General features: G+C 32.0%; 4 protein-coding genes across 17 annotated transcripts in view; 1 reads left to right on the forward strand and 3 right to left on the reverse strand.

Annotated features, from left to right (window-relative positions):
• LOC122534253 (NGFI-A-binding protein homolog) overlaps window positions 1-3465 on the reverse strand; it is a 25587-nt gene extending 22122 nt beyond the window's left edge. Inside the window, exon 1 of one of the 8 annotated variants that reach the window (XR_006307857.1) lies at window positions 1944-3462. Coding sequence is in view for 6 of the 8 variants with exons in the window: in XM_043664717.1 (XP_043520652.1) it covers window positions 1944-2265 (322 nt within the window). In the remaining 2 variants the exon portion in view is untranslated. Of the gene's footprint in view, window positions 1-1943 lie in introns of all 8 variants that reach the window. The other 7 variants (XR_006307856.1, XM_043664717.1, XM_043664716.1 and 4 more) reach the window with 7 other exon arrangements.
• A 1928-nt stretch (window positions 3466-5393) lies between these two features.
• On the reverse strand, window positions 5394-12637 carry LOC122534273 (girdin). 5 transcript variants are annotated; one of them, XM_043664755.1, is made up of 23 exons: window positions 12505-12637; window positions 11685-11943; window positions 11435-11523; window positions 11033-11342; window positions 10830-10943; window positions 10569-10756; window positions 10416-10497; window positions 10163-10341; window positions 9840-10093; window positions 9422-9756; window positions 9056-9337; window positions 8543-8649; window positions 8270-8461; window positions 8044-8194; window positions 7764-7946; window positions 7404-7691; window positions 7143-7343; window positions 6926-7071; window positions 6742-6834; window positions 6572-6635; window positions 6396-6504; window positions 6224-6330; window positions 5394-6128 (listed from the first exon to the last, which is right to left on the reverse strand). In XM_043664755.1, the coding sequence occupies exons 2-23, from the start codon at window positions 11733-11735 to the stop codon at window positions 5892-5894; spliced, it is 3762 nt and encodes a 1253-aa protein (XP_043520690.1). In that variant the 5' UTR covers window positions 11736-11943; window positions 12505-12637; the 3' UTR covers window positions 5394-5891. The 5 variants fall into 5 exon arrangements, with proteins under 5 accessions (XP_043520690.1, XP_043520688.1, XP_043520689.1 ...); XM_043664753.1 differs by having other exon boundaries at window positions 12436-12618; XM_043664754.1 differs by having other exon boundaries at window positions 12384-12618.
• A 762-nt stretch (window positions 12638-13399) lies between these two features.
• LOC122534274 (N-acetylgalactosaminyltransferase 7) lies at window positions 13400-20084 on the forward strand. Of its 3 annotated transcripts, none has more exons than XM_043664757.1 (12): window positions 13400-13705; window positions 14005-14180; window positions 14509-14714; window positions 14805-14971; window positions 15042-15249; window positions 15329-15505; window positions 15588-15831; window positions 15934-16155; window positions 16253-16351; window positions 16426-16551; window positions 16632-16778; window positions 20016-20084. In XM_043664757.1, exons 2-11 carry the CDS (start codon window positions 14025-14027, stop codon window positions 16770-16772), a joined length of 1746 nt encoding a protein of 581 aa, XP_043520692.1. In that variant the 5' UTR covers window positions 13400-13705; window positions 14005-14024; the 3' UTR covers window positions 16773-16778; window positions 20016-20084. The 3 variants fall into 3 exon arrangements, with proteins under 3 accessions (XP_043520692.1, XP_043520695.1, XP_043520694.1); XM_043664760.1 differs by lacking the exon at window positions 20016-20084 and adding an exon at window positions 16986-17922; XM_043664759.1 differs by lacking the exon at window positions 20016-20084 and adding an exon at window positions 16873-17922 and having other exon boundaries at window positions 16632-16776.
• LOC122534276 (gonadotropin-releasing hormone II receptor) lies at window positions 18062-20163 on the reverse strand. Its single transcript, XM_043664764.1, has 7 exons — window positions 19909-20163; window positions 19489-19637; window positions 19271-19376; window positions 18985-19192; window positions 18764-18887; window positions 18510-18642; window positions 18062-18430 (listed from the first exon to the last, which is right to left on the reverse strand). The coding sequence occupies exons 1-7, from the start codon at window positions 20161-20163 to the stop codon at window positions 18359-18361; spliced, it is 1047 nt and encodes a 348-aa protein (XP_043520699.1). The 3' UTR covers window positions 18062-18358.
• Window positions 20164-20403: the final 240 nt, after the last annotated feature.

The raw sequence follows: 20403 nt of genomic DNA on the forward strand, positions 1-20403 counted from the left end.
AAAAAAAAAAAAAAAAAAAGAAAAAAAGAAAAGAAAAAAAGAACCAGAAACTGAAAAAAAAACAACTTGACCTAACCTTTCGATTCCTCGAGAATTACGAAACGTTCGGCCGACGAAAAAAAAAGCAGTGTACTTTGGAACCTTTCAGTATACGAAGATCTACTGTCCGAATGTTCCATTTATTCGGACACAACGCGCGTGTTTCTCTTCCCTAACAGTGTTTTATTACAATCATGAATATGTGATGTAAACACAGGGTCTGAAGGAATAGGAATTTCTTTTCTTTTCTTTTTCTTTTTCAGCAGAGACGAATTCTTTCTCCTTTAACCTCGGTGTTTAGAAATTACAGAGCAGTGTGTCTAACGCGTGCAATGATTCTCCTTGATGTTTCGACACGAGGCAAGATATAAGATGGGGAGTAAAAAGACGGAACAGAAGAAACACAGAAATTGAGAAAAAGGCAGGGAAAGAGAGAAAGAGAAAGGGAGTGGAAAAAGGAGACGCAGCCATTTGCAGCCAGTAGACCAACTGCCGTCTTCGAGAGATATCCTCTTTCTCTCTCTCTCTCTCTCTCTCTCTCTCTCTCTCTGTCTCGCAATTTCAACTTTCGGAGAAACGCCGGACAAAACCGCGAAACCCAACGCGCAGCGCTTTTTTACCATTTAGTCTGCAATGGTCAACTCCAGCGCGCTCGCGCTCACCTTCTATACTGTTCTATCCTGCGTTCGCTGTTTCGTCTTGTAAGAAAGTGACAAAAACCGTTCTCGCAATAGTTGCTCACCGATGGCGGAAGAAAAAGCGTCTTTTTGCCCGGCGCGACGCTTTTTATCCGTTTCCTGAGTCATGCCTCTTCCTATCCGAGTAGGAGTAGACACAAAGCACACACATACACACACACTCTGTGTAAGCGTGCTGTGTGTATACGTGTATCTTTTAGATACATTAAAAGTGGAACGTTTTCAACGAGGAAATCGAGATGTTTAATATCGAGGTGAGCAAGGAACGAAATAATCAAAACGATCGAGATACACAGTTGGGCCATTATGACGACAGACGTGGATTATTTTTAATCGTTTTTTTGTACTATCCGCAATGATTAAGTTAACAGATCGTATTTTCTGGCGAACTGAAGCGAATTTAAAAATTGTTCAGCGCATCTTATAATTTTTTGAAATATCCCCACTGAGTGTCTATACGTATAGATAATTATGTATTCTTTTTTTATTAATAATTATATTCTCAATAAATTTGTGAAAATTTCACAAGTTAATTCAAGCCTCGGATTTCCTTTTTGGTGATCAGTAACTTTTCAGAAAAAAAGACCTACTAGTTTAAAAAGGATTAAACTTTTTACTTAAAAGTAATAAATATAAACCAAAATTGAATAAATACATAAATCATAATGAATACGTATCTCTTGATTAAATAACAATTTATATTTACGTGAATTGCAAGAAGAGATCAATAGGCCTTTTGTTTTACACACTAACCTGGTAGCGCCTCATGTTTGAACAAACTGAACACAACTTGCTTTGAGAAATCGGTAAGAGCATTTATCTTTATAAAATAAGAGAATTGTCAGCTTGTACATCAATACAAATAAAGTATCGATGATCTTGAATTGCTAAATTAACACAATCAGAGATTGTATTAATTACTAAATTAATGCAATTAAAAATTAAATCAAATACTAATACTATCGCTATTCTAGTCGTTAACACTAACCTCAAAGATGTTACCAAACAGAAACTTAAATTTCCCATTCTTTTTCTTTGGAAGAAAATCAAGATAACCCTCATTATGGAAATACAATAACATTAACCTCTATCAATATTTGTACCAGAAGATATATTCAAGTAGGTAAAGATATAATGTAATGTAAACCATTAAAATGTACGATTTTAATACATAGAAAATAAATAAAAATTTAAACAGAGACTTACGCGTGCCGTTGACGTTTCTGCTAAGTATCTTGGGTACAGCAGCGGTGACCGCGGTGACACCGGAAACGGATGGAACAGCAGGGATAGTAGGGATAGTGGACAGCACGGTAGCAGACTGCTGGTGTTTAGTTGGCGGGCTCGCCACCACGACCACGGGATTCTGTATGGTGCAAGTGGCTGAAGTCAAGGCGCTAGCACCACCGACACCAGGAACCGCGTTGATCGGCGCCGTTGCCACTGGAGAGGATGTACCGATACCGCAGCTTGTCGTTACCGCCGCTGTAGTCTCCTCCGGCGTTGCTCCAAGCACGCGACTCTCCATTTTCTCCTGTCAACTCCACTTTTCGTTCTTTCCTCCCCGGGAGGATCGCACCGAGGCGTTACCTCCCGCGATACTCACTCACTGCACTCGAGCAACAATGTTTGCCGCGTTCGAAAGCATCGAAGAACGTATGCATTTATATTGTCATTGTATCTTCGGCACAGGTACGGGGGGGGGGTTTCACGTGTAATCGTTAGTGAGAATCGTTTGAACGAGTCGGGCGATATCTCGACATCATCGACCAACAAATGAAATCGATGAAACAAGCGATCGAACGAAGTGAATGAAAGATCAACGGTCAAGCGAGGGAAGCATTTTTAATACGTAGAAGAGAAGTAAGAAAATAACAAAGGAAGGATATTCTTGTTAATCGCGTGTCAATGAAATCGACACGATAGCACTTGAAATGCTTGCGTGAATCGTGTAAATTAGTCTAGCAGTAACTTTCTATGAATAAATAATAGTTTGATATTCATCTCCTTACACTGATTGTCCTTTTCTAACGTACTCGTGCAAACGTGTTGAAGGTGTATGCGTATGTATGTATGTATGTTTGAATTAGTATTGTTATTAAACTAGAGCGAGACAAATAAAATGAGAGAGGTGGCGCTAACACTTTGAAAAGCAGCAGCGAGACACTTGGAACGATGACGCGGTGCACATTGCCGGCCATCGAGTGATTCCACTACGTGTCAGCGCCGTGCCCCCTCTACTCGGCTACACAACGTGCAATATTACCCCCACTATCGCCACATTCACGTGTGGTTAACCCCACTCCTCCATCAATGCCCCCACCAGTTCCAGACAATGTAAGGAACGATGAACATTACCGCGTTAACCACAATAAGTACGTAAATGTCGAATTCTTGCAATCCTCTCCAATCCTCAGCACCAAGATAAATAATATATTTATTATTTTGAATATTCGATTTACGTTTCATCAAAAATTTAATGGCTGTCGAATATGTGGAAAAGTGGAATTAAAAATCCCTGAATCTGTTAGAATTACAAACGATTATGAAGTACGAAACAACGCGCGAAACAATACTGGTTCCCACGCGATTGGGAAATATCAACTTGATCAAATAATTTCACTGATGAACATAATCAGAAAAAAAGCTATTAGATAATAAGCCTGTAAATAAGTATATTACAAAGTAGTGTGGAAATTTTGATGTTGATGGCTTTTTATAAGAATTGACATTAAAACTCAAAAATAACATTCGACTTGTTTTTAATAAATATTGAATTTCGAAAACAAGCGCACAGTAGTCTCCTTATTGTAATGTTCATAATTACGTCCCAGTTAACTGCTAATTATGTAAAATTGTCGAAAATTCTTACAAACAATATTCTCGAGTTATTAGTCCGATGATTGAACATCATAACAATCCTCCAACTATCTCACAGACAAGTTTTATCATTTTCTCTACCTAAGTAACTACGTGCTAGCTATGTATGTAGAATGTAGAACATGTATGCCCCTCCTTAGACTATGATACCGGTACAAAAAATGTCTCCCTACCATCCCTACCATCTTCACTATCCTGGTAAACGAGTGGTGGTAAGAGAGACAGAAAGAAAACGCGTTGTAAAAAGCTATCTTTCCGCCCCTTATCCCATACATCCCCTAGAAGAAACGTACGACCTCTTTACCCCACCACTGGTCCATATACAGTCGACATTTTTGCAAGTTATTCCTTGCAATCCCTTAGTGGAATTATCCATAAAAATTCGACTAAATTTTTGTTAATATATTCGATGAGGAGAATACCTCAACATAAAAAACTTGAATGAATTTACACTTTTTATTACATTTTCTTGATACAATTCAGACGATTTGTCTAAATGGATGATTTGACTAAAAACAGAACAAAAAATGTACGAGGAAAAAATAGAAAAAAAACCGAAGATCAATTACGCATACAATTTTATTTACCATTGCCGTTTCCCATGAACGCGATGAATGATCCTTCATTCTTTTTTTTTCTGTGAGCCAGTGGCATCGTAGTTCTTTTCCTAAGTCTAGTCTGCTACTCTTGCTCCTGCCTTTTATTTTTATACCCGTCCACCCACTACTATTACCACCGCCCTCCCTACCTTCCACCGTACTATTCCCATTCCATTGGCCTACCTTTTCCACACCAGTAGAAATAGAGGGAAAGATTTTTATACTCGTAAATGGAAAAACCAGGCTGGAGAGGGAGGTTTTGCCAGTCAACCGCTGCTGCGAGCGAAATTTTTTGCTTCGCCCCTCGTCGTCGACAAGCTCGTCGAAGGGTAAGTTGGGAAAGACGAGGTTGAGGGATCCGTTGAAGTTTATCTCGCAGAAAGATTATAACGTTCATCTGCATTTTTATCTGACAAAATTTTGTTTATTATTATTAAGGCATTAACACATTATTAACATAAAGACTTGAATATTTCTGACAGTGGAATGGAGAAATTTGTTAAAACGGAAATGAAAAAAAGAAAGAAGATGAAGTTATGTAACGCTAAGAAATATGTAACAAAGATTGATAATTATAGATAAGCAACTAGCTCTATTTTTTTAGATTCAGTCTACTTCTCAGATAAATTCTACTTCTCTCTGTTTCTTTACAACAATGCGAGTTGAGGGAAAAAAAATGTTGACATCTGATCTATGGAGTAGCAACATAATTCCTTGAGTATGCATCGTATGCAAATTTTCAAAGCCTGAGAAATAATACAGAAAGGGTTCTAACAGACGGTGGTCAGCTTTTTTTCGCCAGAACCTCTTGCTCCCGACCCGTAGGAAAATAACAAAAAATTCGAAGCTCCCTCGACAATGAAACTCGTGAGATTTTCAACCGTGAGATTTTGTCAAGGTGCATCGCTCACTTAATCCGCTAATTTCTTTGATGTTAAAAATCTCATGAATAAATATAAAAAAATTATTTCTTATTCGCCTTTATAAAATATATTAATTAGGTTCTCTAGTAACGATCAAATGATTTATTGATTCAGAAACGTTTGTAATATAAAATTGTATCCAATTTAAAAAAAAACACTTTCTTCCTTGTTAATAAGGAATATGTTAAAATTAATCACTATTTGCAGTATCATATAGAAATAAATTTTTTTAATATATTTTTTTAATTATTTTATTTAATTATTTTTATACTTCATAAATGCGAAATTTAGGCATTAAAATTAATACAACTAGTTTAATGACTGATAGACTAACTAATTGAACTATACATTATACATAGTGATGACACTGTCAAAACAAAATGCTTTCGCTTTGTTATCTGCAAACTGATGTACACTTACATAGCACATGATTATACATCAACTTTTTATGAACGCGTATCAGTATAAATGTATAAGATCATGCTAATAAAAATGATGTATTAAAAATATCAAATATTTAGAATAAATATGAAATTCGAAAATAAATTGATAATTTATATTACTTTCATAAAAAACTTTCTAGGAACTCGTGAACACTCAATTAAAATTGCTACTGAAAGTCTTTTGAAATAGTCGATCGTTCATACGAATTTGTGGAAAATATTCGTTGAATTAAAAAGTAAAAAAATCGAGGTACAATAAATCTTGATCTTTGTGGCAAGTACAAGCAAATAGATGAAAGTAACGTAAAATTATACGCAACCATATTCGTACCACACTTGATTACCCGCTTTAGAATCTTTATCCACAGAAATTTCTATCACTGTCTCTTCTTCCCCTACATCCTTCATTTCAATACTGTTTAGATTTTTTGATTCGTTTATAACTGCCGATACTTTGTTGTATATCAGAACCGGTCGAGGTTCCGCTTGCACCTCCGATCGTGAAGTTTGTTCCAACAATATGGAACGTCTGTCATCTCCCTGTTCCTGCAAATATTCAAATTTTATGTTTCAAATATTCAAAAAGTATTAGAATAGAAAAAATAGAAAGATCACAGAATTGTAAATTAATAAATTCATACTGGTAAGGTAGTTGACGGCGGTGGAGAATCATCGCTGTAATATACTGTTCTTCTAGTTCCTGGATGTCCAAGAGATAACGCGTCTGATCCAAGACCTCTAGTTGATCCTTGAATTGATTTTGTGGAACTAGTTTATTAATATTCTTTCGTTTTTACTTTCATGCATATTTACCTGCTAATCGTTGATCTTCTATACTAACATCAGAGTCATTTCCACCAGATTCTGACTCATAAGCTTTTCCTTCCGAGTGTTTGGAATCTTCCATCCAAGATCGTCGATTCTAGTTTACACAGAATTGAAACATTAACTTATGTTTGCATTAGATACCTTTGAATCAATTTGTTTACCTTATTAAGAAATTCTGATCCAGCTTTTCGAACCCTTCGAACGAAATTAGCTCCAAATCCTTTTCTTCAAATATATACGTAAAAAAAGATATATTATAAATGTACAATTTTAAAAAATTTTAGACATTTCATTATACGATGAACCATGTATATTATATGCATGGACTTACTTTTTTGGACTACAACTTTCCAATTTTCTATAATGTTCCATAATCTTATCTTCTAATTTTTCTTTTTGTCTGTATAGATGATTTACTTTGTCCCTACGATAAAATAATAACTCGTTAGTGACAGGAAGTCATATGTAGAAAGTATAATATATGTATGTAAGTATTGCAATTATCAAATACTAACGTGTACATTTTTTCTTCCATATGATAATGTTCTTTGTCTTCAAGAGAATGAGTCAGAAGTTCATGATATTGACTAAAGAGTAAAGTAATATGATCCATCAAAGAACGCCTATCATTATCTAAACCAGAATTCATATGTAATAGAACCTAAAATGAAATGTGTGTAGAATAATAGTAAATATAATATTAAATATAATTCAGCAAATATATTTTAGTACCTCACAACGTTGATTTAATTTATTAATTTGAAGTTCTAAATTGGAACATCTTTCATCTCTACTACTAAGCTCGCCTTGCATTTCTGTTAACTTAAGACTTAATCGGTTTGTTTCAATTTTGTTTTTTCTATAATCTTCTTGTAAATTTCTATATTCTATTTTCAATTTTTCTGTAGCAGTGTACAGATTTCTAAAATCGTCCTAAAATAATTCACAATTCAATATAATGATAATATCTATCCTTTAAAATTTGCTTACTACCTTCAGTTTCGAATGTTCTCCTCTCAAATTATTTAAACTTCTCGCATTATTCACCAGCGATTCCTTGTCAGATAGTAATGTCCTGTTTCTTTCTTTCAATCCTTCATAAGATTCGCGTAACATTCTAATTTCATTTTTTACATCTCGTAAGTTTGATTTAAGAGCATCGTGTTCATGGAAAAGATTTTCATATTCATTGTTTAATTGCTCGTGCAAAGATTGCAGAGTGATTTGATCGTGAACCAGTTGTGTGTGCGCTTGTTGTTGAGTACTACGTTCCTTTAACAACTAACATAAAAAATTTAATAAACAATATTCAAAATAATGCAAGATTTATTTAGAAAGAAATTCAATACTCACCTCTTCTTTCTCAGCGACAAGTTGCGAATTTGCAAGCTGCAAGGCTGTATGTTGTGCTGCTAAAGAATTACTTTGGGATTGTAGTGTCGTTATCTGAACTTGAAGTTTCGCATTTTCAGACAAAAGATTTTCTGATGCGACTTGTGCAGTAGCCAATTTCATATTTAAATGTTCTTGTTCCCTCTAAAAGCAAAAGTAAAGAAATTATATTTCATTTATCTATCAAATTACGAAAAATATCTCCTTATTTTAACAGTTTACTTGTATAGCTTCAACATACTTTAAGCGTTTCTACTGTTGCCTTTAATGTACTATGAATATTACTAGTTGCATTATCCTCGGAATTCGTAGTTTCAGGTACTGAGTTTTCATAATAGCAAAAATTATCTGTATTTTTTATATAATCAACAATTTCCGGAATTTGCGCGATCCTGTAATAATTAATTAATAATTAATATTTAAAAAATTCTTATCAAACTATATTTTGAAGTCTCAAATTTCGTTACTTTTTAATGATGTTATCAAATGAAAGTGATAACAATATCTCACTACTAAGGCCAAGTTTTTCTAGAATTGCATACATCTGTTGTGTATTCAATTTTTCAGCTATTAAACTCGATTGTAGAATTTCTAATGTTTCTCTATCAATAGCTGCCCGTGAATCTAATTCCTTACTAGATCTTTCAATTTCTTGTAATCTGGAAGAACATAATAATTTTTCAAAAAAGAACATTCCTGTATCAAATAAGCACACATATTTCATGTAAAATATTTTATACCTTGAAATTTGTGTAACAGAATCATGAAGTTCTTGTTCAAGTTGCGTTACTTTCTTTTCTAGAACTTCAATACTATTTGTTGCTGTGTCCAATGCAACATCTTTTTTCTGAAATTTATTTCACTGTGTAAAATTTAATTTGATATTTTATAAAATTAAAAATATACGATAATTTATAACGAAAAAATTTGAACATGATAATTTCGAGTATGAACTGGAATATCATATAGTAATATAATTCAAGTTATGCTCAAACCAATTCTCGTGGACAGGGACATCCGCTGTTGTCCGTAATCAGAGACGACAAATGATGTTGAAATTCTTATTTTCATGAAATACCTCATTACTAATCTATTATCTGCGAAGACAGAGCTCCGCTGATCTCTATTATACTTATATGTATAATATGAGATCAGTCCACGAACAATTTTAATTTAAAATTTTAATTTTAGAATACTAAAGAATTATAAAACAATTAATCAATATCTAATAAAAATATCTATAAAATTCATACTTCTATTGTTTCTCGATACCGATGAACATCACGTAGTGCTATATCTTTCTCTCGTTCTACTGTCGCAAGTTTTGATTCAAGATCAAGACACTTGGAATTAATTTCGTTTACGTTATTTTCGATAATTTTTAATTCTTCGATTTTTTGATTTGCAAGTTCTAAACTACGTTCTAAATCATCTGCTCGTCTTTGTACGCTTTCCAATAAAGACTGAACTCGTTGTTTTTCTTTCACTGTCGTGTCGTAATTTTTTTCCAGTTCAATCAATTTTGTATGTTGGGTCTAAAAATTAATAAACAAAAGAAAGAAAACATTAAACATAAAAATATTAAGATATCATGCGTAGAATTTTTATGTTTTACATACTTGAAATTCCTGTTGTTGTTTCTCGGACGACGTCCTTTGATTTTGTAATGAATTTTGTAATTTTTTGTTCTCCTCAAGTGCTTGTTTCCATACCAATTCCAAATCTAAATTTTGTTGCGTTAGCCTTTCAATGTTATCATTTAACGAATCGACCTTTAATTGCAGCTTTTTTTTTTCTTTTTCTAATTCCAACACACGAGATGAATTTTCATGAAATGAACTTTCTTTTAAAGAGTCTATTAAAGTAACCAATCGACGGTTTTCTAATTCTAGTTTCAAAGCCCGTGTTTGTGCATTATTTGTCAATTGTTCAGATAATCTATTATCAGCGTGTGCTAAATAATATACAAATGTGCATTATGTTTATATACGACGGACAAAGTTTTCGTAATGTATTCAAAATCATTTTTTTTATTACCTGGTTCTTCAGAATCACTTATAGAAGTAGCTAAGGCAGCTTCATTTGCAGCAGCTTTCGTTAGTTTATGCAACTGAGTATTTTCTTCGACTAGCTCTTGATATTTCTCTTTATCAACCGCACGTTCTAATGCCATATCATTCAATAATTGTTTGTACTTAATAATTTCAGACTCCAATTCCAATACTTTATCTGCTCTTCTTCTTGATGAATTTAATTGGTCTTCTAGCATTTCCCTAGTCTCCATTAAAACTCTAAAATAAATCAGTAGTATTTTTTATCAAGAAAATATAATTGAATTATACTTTAAAAGAAATAAATACTTGTTGTCTTCGCGTAGTTCCTCTATTCGAGTTTTGTAAAATTCTATATCCGTGAGTTTCTCCCGATATCTTACTACTTCTAATTCCAATTGGTCAGCACGATCTGCTCTTTCAATTACTGCATCTAATTCATCTCTATAAGACTTTGCTGTGCGTGCTTCGTGCATTAATTCTTGGTTCTAAAACGATAATAAAAATTTAAATATTTTCAAAATTTACTAAAAGAAAGTAGTATATATAGGAAATGTCTTACCTCTTGCTTTAATTTAGTTACTAATATTTTAAGGTATTCGAGTTCCTCTTTACTTTCCAATAATGCTTCTGTTTTTTCTTCTCTACAAAAAAAAAGTTAGATCAAGCATAAAAATAATTGAAACTATACAACAATATATACACCAATATATACAATTCTTGTCGTTGTTTTCTAAGTCTTGATTTCCAGTCGGCCAATTCAACTGCATAATGATGATTATCTTCGCGTTCTGATTTAACAATAGGATTAGACTGCTGCACTTTGTTCATTTCTTCAGTCTCTACACTAATTGACGAATCATTTCTTTCAATACTCTCGTTTATGATAGTGTCTCTCCATTTCTGTTACATCAGCAATGCTTTATAATTTATCAATACATTTTGTTAAACGACAATATTGACAAAATAAAATTACCTGACGATATAAATCTAATTCTTGAGTCATTTTTTTTATTTGTACAAATAAACATCCCATATTTACATTTTCCATTGCATCTTGAGTAATAACTATGTCTTGATAATCTGTGACCTAGTAAAATATCAAAATTCTTGAACTTATGTAACGTAAACAATAGTAGAAAATATATAAATTAAATTATAAAAATCTAAGAAGCATACCTGTTTAATACATTCGACTATTGCAAGTTGTGTATCAACGTTTAACGTTTTTATATTCGTGATAAATTTTTCTTTGTTAGGACACTGTACAGCACAACCAAGGAGCAACAATAACAACAATTTCATTTCGGAAATATATAGTTGCGGTTCCTTGCCTAAATTTAATGTATCTGGTAACTTCAAGATTATATGACCTAATTCCTCTTCATAAAATTGTTTCATATTATCCACTATGACCTCCAAGTTTTTTGTGCGAATTAATGAACTTCCTTCTGAAGGTATTACTTCAACATATACTGGTTCAGGATCTCTATAAGATATAAAACATGTAAAGACATTAAATACAGACACTTAAAAAAGAAAATTAATACAAAACCTAAATACATACATGGAAATACTTACATTTGCAAAAATACATTGTGTAATAATACACCATCCACCAAGTCATCGTAACTTGTTAATGAATTAGGATCCTCTAGGCAACTGACAAACTATTACATAAAAAATATACTTAATTAATTTTCATTAATAATAAATTAATATTAACTATTATATTTTATTTCATGTGATTTCATATTTAAGAAAAAATCTTAAGAATAATTAATACCATGAGTCATAGGATCAACAGATTTTAGGACAATAAAGAACTTACCCATGTTACCAAAGGTCCAGACAAAAAATCATCAATTTCAGAAGATGCCATTTTTACACATTAATTAGGACAGTATTCAATAAATGACACTATTATTTCTTTACACAAGTAAAAATAGTACAATCAATATTTTACAATTCTGGTAATGTAGTTTGCAAAGAGATTGAATGCAAGATAGAATAAATTTTCAAATGCAGAATGTGCAGCCAAATTTTAAGCTTAGTACTGCATGTGCAATAAATCGCACAGTAATAAAAATCTATAAAAAAAAATACAAATTATCAGATATTTCAGAATATATTAACAAAATTATCAGATATTTCAGAATATATTAACAAAATTTGATAAATTAAAAAAATTACATTTTCAAGATATAAAAAAGTCTATGAAGTGAAATGAAAGTTTTCTAAAATTAACTTTGCTTGGTTAGATTTATGGTAAAAAATGAACTATCAATATATTAATTATGCATCTGCATGTGCGTACATTAATACAATAAAAAAAATAATTTTGTTTTAATTTTAACTGCTCCAAATAACTAATCATAAAATTCGCAATTAACTTCTAATAACGACAATCAATTCAATACTTGAATAATTTCGCGATACTCGATTTCATTCGCTCCTTGACGTTTATTCAGCGATCGTATTTCATACACGTTTACTGCAGATGCAATAACAAAGGAGAATGCAACCGTACACTTTCATATCGATGGCATTCAACGTGAAAACATATATTATTTCAATCTTACACCAACGTTACTTAATATATTGTCGGTATTCGTTGAACTGTGCGAAACATTGTTTGAATTTTTACGTACACCGTACACTTCGAGTCGAGAAGTGAACGTTAAGCGATCAAACGTAAAACACACTTGAAAGTATAAACAAAATCCACATCTGCCGGAACATCGGCACCGATTCGAAGCTGTCTAATCCTCTGATTGGTCGTCATAATGCGTCAGCGCCCTCTGACGAGGTTTATTAAAGTTAGGGATATTAAGATTGCTGAGAGACAAAGAAACAGAAGTAATGAGAAAAAAATATTTATGTTTAATGCGAAATATGCAACTAAATGAAAATATTAAATATCATTTTCTAATAAAAAAATGAAACATCGCAATAATCTTAATAAATATATCAAAAATTTGTAGATCAATGCGCTATAGTTCTTTGTTATCAAAGAATAAGACCTTCGATCTAATAATCGAAAAAAGAATACTCATAAAATCTTAAGTATTTCTTCAAATCTTCAAATATTTCAAAGTGGATAAGATACAGATATATTTGACAGATCAGCTTTCTTTTAATTCCACACTTTGCAAGATCCGATAAAGATAATGAAATAAAATTTTAAATAGTTTAAAACAGTGATACTACTGAAATGATATTCATTTAATATCAATTGTAAAAATCGTTGTGTCTATTTAATTTTGACGATAAAATTGTATTACACGTTACTTAAATCATCGTACCTTAATTCATACTTCTGCGTTACAAGTCAGTCATCGTATACAACTTTTTAATGCTACTTAATAAATAAAGATCTCAGCATTTGCATATAAAGGAATTTATGTATGTAGCAACTAGAAAGTACTTATATTCTTATATGGAGAAAGTACAAGATACATGTAGTTCTCAAATGATGAATTTATTTTGCAGCGTGCAATTTATGATTAAAAAGCGAAGTAGAATGTTCCCGCCGAATTTGCACAATACCGTATAAACCTTAAATGATGATATTTAGTCCTTATGATAAATATAATTTTGCACAAATTGAAATCTACAAACGACGATTGCGCGTAGTGCATGAAACTTGACATATCTGCATGCCAGACATCTACACGTAGACACCTAAGTGTGCGCGGAAGACACGTTAAGTCGTGGCGTGAAGCAACGTAGCTTCAGATTCTTTGAATAATGATTCTGTTTATTATGATATAAGTTTTAATATCATTCTAATATATTCAACGATTTCATTTACTAAAATTCATTCTACACGTCAATGTATTTTTACTTAAGGTAATCGAGATTTTCGGATATTTCTTTATCTCTGACTTTGCTGCAATATTTTAACAAATAATTTGATCGTACGTCAATATTAAAGCAATAACAATCTGTAAACTATCAATTTTTAATTATTTTGAGCATTTTGTATGTGTATACTTTACATTTATTTTTGTCTTCCTCGGTTTTCTATTTTTTTTTTTATTTATTCATTTTATATTTATTCATGTACATCTCTCAGTATGCAACACGTTAAACTGTTTAATTATAATATTATGAATTCTAAAAGTATCATTGTCAAATTTTTATTTCAGGTCTAATTGTCTTAAACAAAATGAGAATTGTGCAGTTGAAACGAAACCGTCTTCTTAGTATTATTGTCTCTAGTGTATTTACGCTTTATATGTTATATGTTGTTGTGATTTTTTTTTCTGACAAACCTATCAATAACTTAACGGAATATTGGTCGGACAGTCTGAAGGCCAAACAGGTAAATAAAATGTTAAATTATTCATAATTAGTAAATAAAATTTTTTAAACATAGAGATATCAACAGTTTATTGAAAGTAATTTTGTTCTAAGCTAAATTGCAAAGATTAACTATAATATTTTATTCATTGTAACTTTTTCATGTAAATAACATGATAGAAGTATATCATCTATAGTATATTACATGTAATATAATATGATCAGGGAATCTATAGAAAACAATAGTTATCTTGCATTATTAAAGTATCAAGTACTTTTGTACTTCTATAAATACATTTTTATTATAAATATTTTTTTTATGAATCATTGTATGAATTACTATTTTATAGGTTCCAGTTCTATCAAAAGATCTTGGTAACTTTGAACCCAAACATGTATCAATTAAAAATGGACCTGGAGAGAGAGGTAAACCTTATATCCTTAGGGATGATCAGCAGAATGATGTTCAACAATCAGAATCAGAATATGGCATGAATATAGCATGTTCAGATGAAATTTCATTAGATAGATCAATCCCTGATACAAGAATGCCTGAGTAAGTTAATAATACTACTGTTTCTTATTTTTCTCAATTTGCAATTTTGTACTGTACTGTTCAAACTAAATTTATTTATTCTGTTTACAGATGTAAACACTGGAATTATCCAGAAGTACTCCCTAAAACTAGTGTAATTATAGTATTTCATAATGAAGGCTGGTCTGTATTAATGAGAACTGTTCACAGTGTAATAAATCGCACTCCCCCACAATTTTTGGAAGAAATTTTGCTTGTAGATGACTTCTCTGATAAAGGTAAATATTGTGACATTATGATAAGAGTGTTTATCGAGATGGCACTGATAAGAAGTATGCATTTTTATAGATAATTTAAAAGGAGATTTAGATTCCTACATAGAACAATGGGAAGGTAAAGTTAAACTATTGAGGAATGATAAAAGAGAAGGTTTGATAAGAACGAGATCACGTGGTGCACGTGAAGCTAAGGGCGAAGTTATAGTGTTTTTAGATGCACACTGTGAAGTTAATGTTAATTGGTTACCACCCCTTTTAGCTCCAATAGCTGTTGATAGGTAACTTCTTTTCATTAAATAATAAAACTAACACTCATACGAAAATGAAACTTTGTCATTATCTTTTAAATATTTTTAGGACTGTAATGACAGTTCCCATTATTGATGGCATTGATCACAAGACCTTCGAATACCGACCTGTATATCAAGAAGGGCATTTATATCGAGGTATTTTTGAATGGGGAATGTTATATAAAGAAAATGAGCTTCCTGCACGGGAGAAAAAAACACGACCTTATAACAGCATGCCGTACAAGTAATTTATGTTTTAAAAAATATTCTTAGGCGTATAGAACGAAATTATTTTGTATTCACATATTAGGAATAACATAATTCAGGTCCCCTACTCATGCTGGTGGTTTATTCGCAATAAATCGTGAATACTTTTTATCGTTGGGTGGATATGACGACGGATTACTTATATGGGGCGGAGAAAACTTTGAGTTATCATTCAAAATATGGCAGTGTGGAGGAGGCATTCTTTGGGTGCCGTGCTCGCACGTTGGTCATGTATACAGAGGGTTTATGCCTTATAATTTTGGAAAATTGGCTCAAAAGAAAAAGGGACCACTGATAACCATAGTAAATGAAACATTCTTAAGCATATAAATCATATATTTTGAATTCAAAGATATGAAATAACATACAATTTAACATAAAACGAAAATCGTTAACTCTTTCTAGAACTACAAGAGGGTGGTGGAAACCTGGTTTGACGATAAATACAAAGAATTCTTTTACACGAGGGAACCACTGGCACAATTGCTCGATCATGGCGATATATCAGAACAATTGGAATTTAAAAGACGGAAAAGATGCAAAAGTTTTCAATGGTACATGGAAAATGTCGCTTACGATGTTTTCGATAAGTTTCCTGAGCTACCACCTAACATTCACTGGGGAGAGGTAATAATAATATTTTATCTACAATATCTTACATTTGTGTGTACTGTTCTGTGTATTGTTGATTCTATATTTCTTTCTTTTCTTTTTTAAATCATAGTTGCGAAATGTAGCAACAGGAATGTGTTTAGATACAATGAGTCATTCTCCTCCTAGTTTAATGGCTACAACTGACTGCCACGGATTTGGTAATAATCAGGTAATTTGTCTCTCTTTTTAAATAAAATTCTTAATTATGATTCTTAATTTCAGTTTATATAATTGTGCTTTCAGTTAATTAGATTAAACGCGAAAGGTCAATTAGGCGTCGGAGAACGATGCATATCCGCCGATAGTCAAGGAGTGAAATTCGTATTTTGTCGTTTAGGGACTGTAGATGGTCCATGGCAATACGATGAGGTAAATTTAAACAAATATGACGCTAAGTCATTTTTTCTTTTTCTTATTAATCTAATCATTCATCTACTTTACTTTTGCAGAAAACAAAAACACTTCTACACAGAGTGCACAAAAAGTGCATGGCACTTCATCCTCAAACACAACAGTTGTCGCTGATGCCATGCGACATCAATAATACGTATCAGCAGTGGTCTTTTCATCAAATTCATCCACAATGGTGAAGGAACGTAAGTACTGGTGCTGTTTGCATATGAGATATTTCATGTAGAATTAAAGATTTTTGATAAGACTTTATCCACGCATTGGCTATTTTTCTTTTATACAACAAATTGTGATTAAGATACATGGTGTTTCTTTCTTCCTATAACGAATAGTTCAGATATTTGTGCAAAATGAAAAAATGTGTACAAATCATACTACAAATTCTTTTTTAGAGTGATAATCATAAAATGTTAGTCTACAAAAAATAGTGCTGTGAAATCTGAACAGTGCTAAAATAAGACTTACATCAGAAACTGTGAATAACTCATTAATGAGATGAACGAACTTTTTACTTCAATAAGATCTTAATGAAACCTGTTTTTTATTTAACGCAATAACATAATTTATTAAAATGCCTTTACGTTTGAGATTCTTTTACACAACTGCCTAATAGCGTCGAATATGGTGATAGGTCGTGGTTTTACATTAAATGAATTTAACTTTACTCCTATTTTAATTAGTTTTTGAGCGATAGAATAAAATCATTAAAAATCATTTCTCTTTATAACAAATATTACCTATATTACCTATATTTGCTCGGGATAAAGAAAAGAAAGAATTCGCATATCCATCAACTGCATAAAACATTTGCGAGTATTTTTATGACAAATATGTTAAACATCGCTCAAATGTTGGTAAATAAGGATAGATAAAGCTAGTTTTTTAAAGTTGTAACATGTCTTGTAACATGTAAGAAATCCATGGTTAAGTAAAAAGTTGCTTCTGTGAATAATATTGATTTCGGGTTTTATTATATTGTTTCTATCAATATTAAAAAATGTTCGTTTGTCACATATTTGCATCGACTGGGTAATAAAACTCACAAACGTTTATGAATTATTATTGAGATTGGTGGATCACGTCTCAAGGAATGTTTCAATCATTTTGGAGTGCATTTCGCTTATATTATCGATATAATGTGAGAATGTGTGCTTCCATTTTTGACTGATTTTTTCTTAAGAGAACATGTTACTGACATAGTTTTGTAATAGTTTCCCATTTTTTAAAACGCACTTTCAGGCAAGAAGTTACTTAGCATAATATAAAGACAGAAAGAAATGTTTTATCGAAGATCATGTACTAATAAAGCAAATATATAATTTGTAATAATTCTGTTTTCTAATTTGTCTGTCTGGTTGCTGAGTTTCTGTGTTAACTGTTTAAACAGATAGACGTTCAGTTTTATAAATATTCTTTATTCTAAGAAAATAATTTTACTGAATTTTCATACAATTAAGCGAATAAATAGTACAGAGAAATTTAATAATTTAATTATTACTTTAAATATACGCATAAGATACATGTGCTTAGAGTTGCAATTGGGAACAGACTTTGGAACTTCTCAGGTGCGATATCTTGCACCAGATTCTGTACACACCTATTGCACCTATTCTTACAGCGTACTTTATCCTCGTTCAAATTATCATTATTTAGCATTTAATCATAGTAAATATAACTTTGAAGTATATGGTCAATCACAGTCAAGTTTGATGCTAATTGTAAGGGCTTACAATTACAGTTAATATCTCTTATAGAAAGACAAACGTTAATCAAGAAGCTTAAGTGACAATGACAATGGAGTAACTCGAGTTTCTATAGTAGTTGGCCTCACAAATGTCTGAAATAACATTGGATCAGATAATGGATACTTAATAAAATAGTTCTTAGATAGAAGAAGAAATAAAAGAAATATTTACCTTATTACGATCTCGAATATTGAACGCACCATAAACAATAGGATTCATGCAGGAGTTCGTACATGCGAATAGAAAGAGTCCTTTCTGGATTCGTTGATCGACTTTATACGCAGAGTTCCGATCGATCCAATACCTAAGGACATTCATTTATATTTTCAGATATATTTAAATCTATACCTAATCTGTACCTATATTTAAATCTACATCTAACAATTTAGAATTACATGTTCGTATTAACGAACAATCACATTTACCAAAGACTCATAACGTAGTATGGTGTCCAGCAAATGAAGAACACGGCAACAATGATCACGGTCATCTTCAAAGTTCGTATTTTCGCTCGCGTGAGAAAGCCGACAGAAGAGCGACGTATTTTATCTGAAACTCATTAACCATTTACTATTTCAAGAAAAATAAATATAATCTTTTTCTTTTTTATCTTATAAAACATTGTTCAGACAAATTTCGAATGTACCATCTTCGCTTTTTTTCGATCTTTTGCATATCTCCAGTAGAATGTTCGTGTAGGTGTATATTATTACCACAAGGGGGAACCAGTACATCATGATCATACCAAAGAGAGAATAAGTTATTTCGTGTGTATACGTTGGGAAAGTGTTGAAAGTGACACACTGTGAATACCATGTAATATTTGGATGAATTTCCAAGTGAAATACCAGCATCTAACAAAAACAAAATACCGTGTATTTTGAATTGCAAAGAAAATCATGAATTATTTATAATATAATTACGATACATACCTGAGGCATTGAACACACAACAGAGCCGATCCAAGCGAAGCTTAGCATAATTTTTCCTCTTCTGTCAACGTCCCATAATTGCAGTGGCTTTATTATTGCGTAATATCTGAAATTAAAAGACTTAATATTTAATGGTAATAAAGAAAAAAAAAAAGAAAAAGAAAGAAAGTAAAACTTATTATTGAAAATGTATGAAAGGTGAAATTATTCGTACCGACCTGTCCATACTTATGCATACCAGAATGAAAGATGATAAATACAGGCCGAACATCCTAAAAAAAGCCATTATCCGGCACATCGCGTCTCCTGCTCTCCAAGAGACGGTGGCTGCCCAACCAATCTCGAGTGGCATCATTAAGAAAGTTACCTGAAAAATCATCTCGCATAATTTAATGGGACCAAATTTCTATCACATATAACACGTGTATGTGTCCGTTTATATAAAAGGACATTGAGTTAGTTCGATCGTTTTGGAAAATGGAGGATATTTTGCAATGTAATTTGTTTGTTAATTTACGTAGCGTCGTTCCAAGATCTTTAACTTTTTTTTTTTTTTTTTTTGTTAATACAAACAAGAGTTACATATCGTTATCTTGCTTTTGCTTTGTTCTTTGGATATTTTGATACTGCATACTTACAAGTAGATCAGCGATCGCAAGATGCATTAGCATCGTATGTATCCTCGATTTGGATACACGTTTACGCCGCATAATTAATACTAATATCGTGGTGTTTCCGATTGCAGATATTATCATTAACACGCTGTAGAAGACAATACTAACAATGTGGCCTTCGTTGAAGCGCATATCAATCGGTAATTCTATTTCATTCGAAATGTTCGCCCGCGAATTGAGCAACCCCGTGGAGCCGGGCACTTTTATCCTGCTCCCCATGATACCTCTCAAAATCGTAGATACTCTGTTAGCAAAAGAATTGATTATAAATGATTGTTGATTAAATTGTTATTTAAATAAAACAGAATCACAGGGAACAGAGTGCGAACAGTTGTTGTTAGATATACATAAATTACGAATTAATGCCAAGTTACAGAGAAATAATAATTTCATCTCAATAAATCATACAATTGGATTTATTTTGACAAATGAAGCGTCTTTCGTTATTCGTGTATTGTA

Source organism: Frieseomelitta varia, unplaced genomic scaffold (genome assembly GCF_011392965.1).
Source record: "Frieseomelitta varia isolate USP_RPSP 00005682 unplaced genomic scaffold, Fvar_1.2 scaffold_580, whole genome shotgun sequence".
In the NCBI taxonomy this organism is placed as follows: Eukaryota; Metazoa; Arthropoda; class Insecta; order Hymenoptera; family Apidae; genus Frieseomelitta; species Frieseomelitta varia.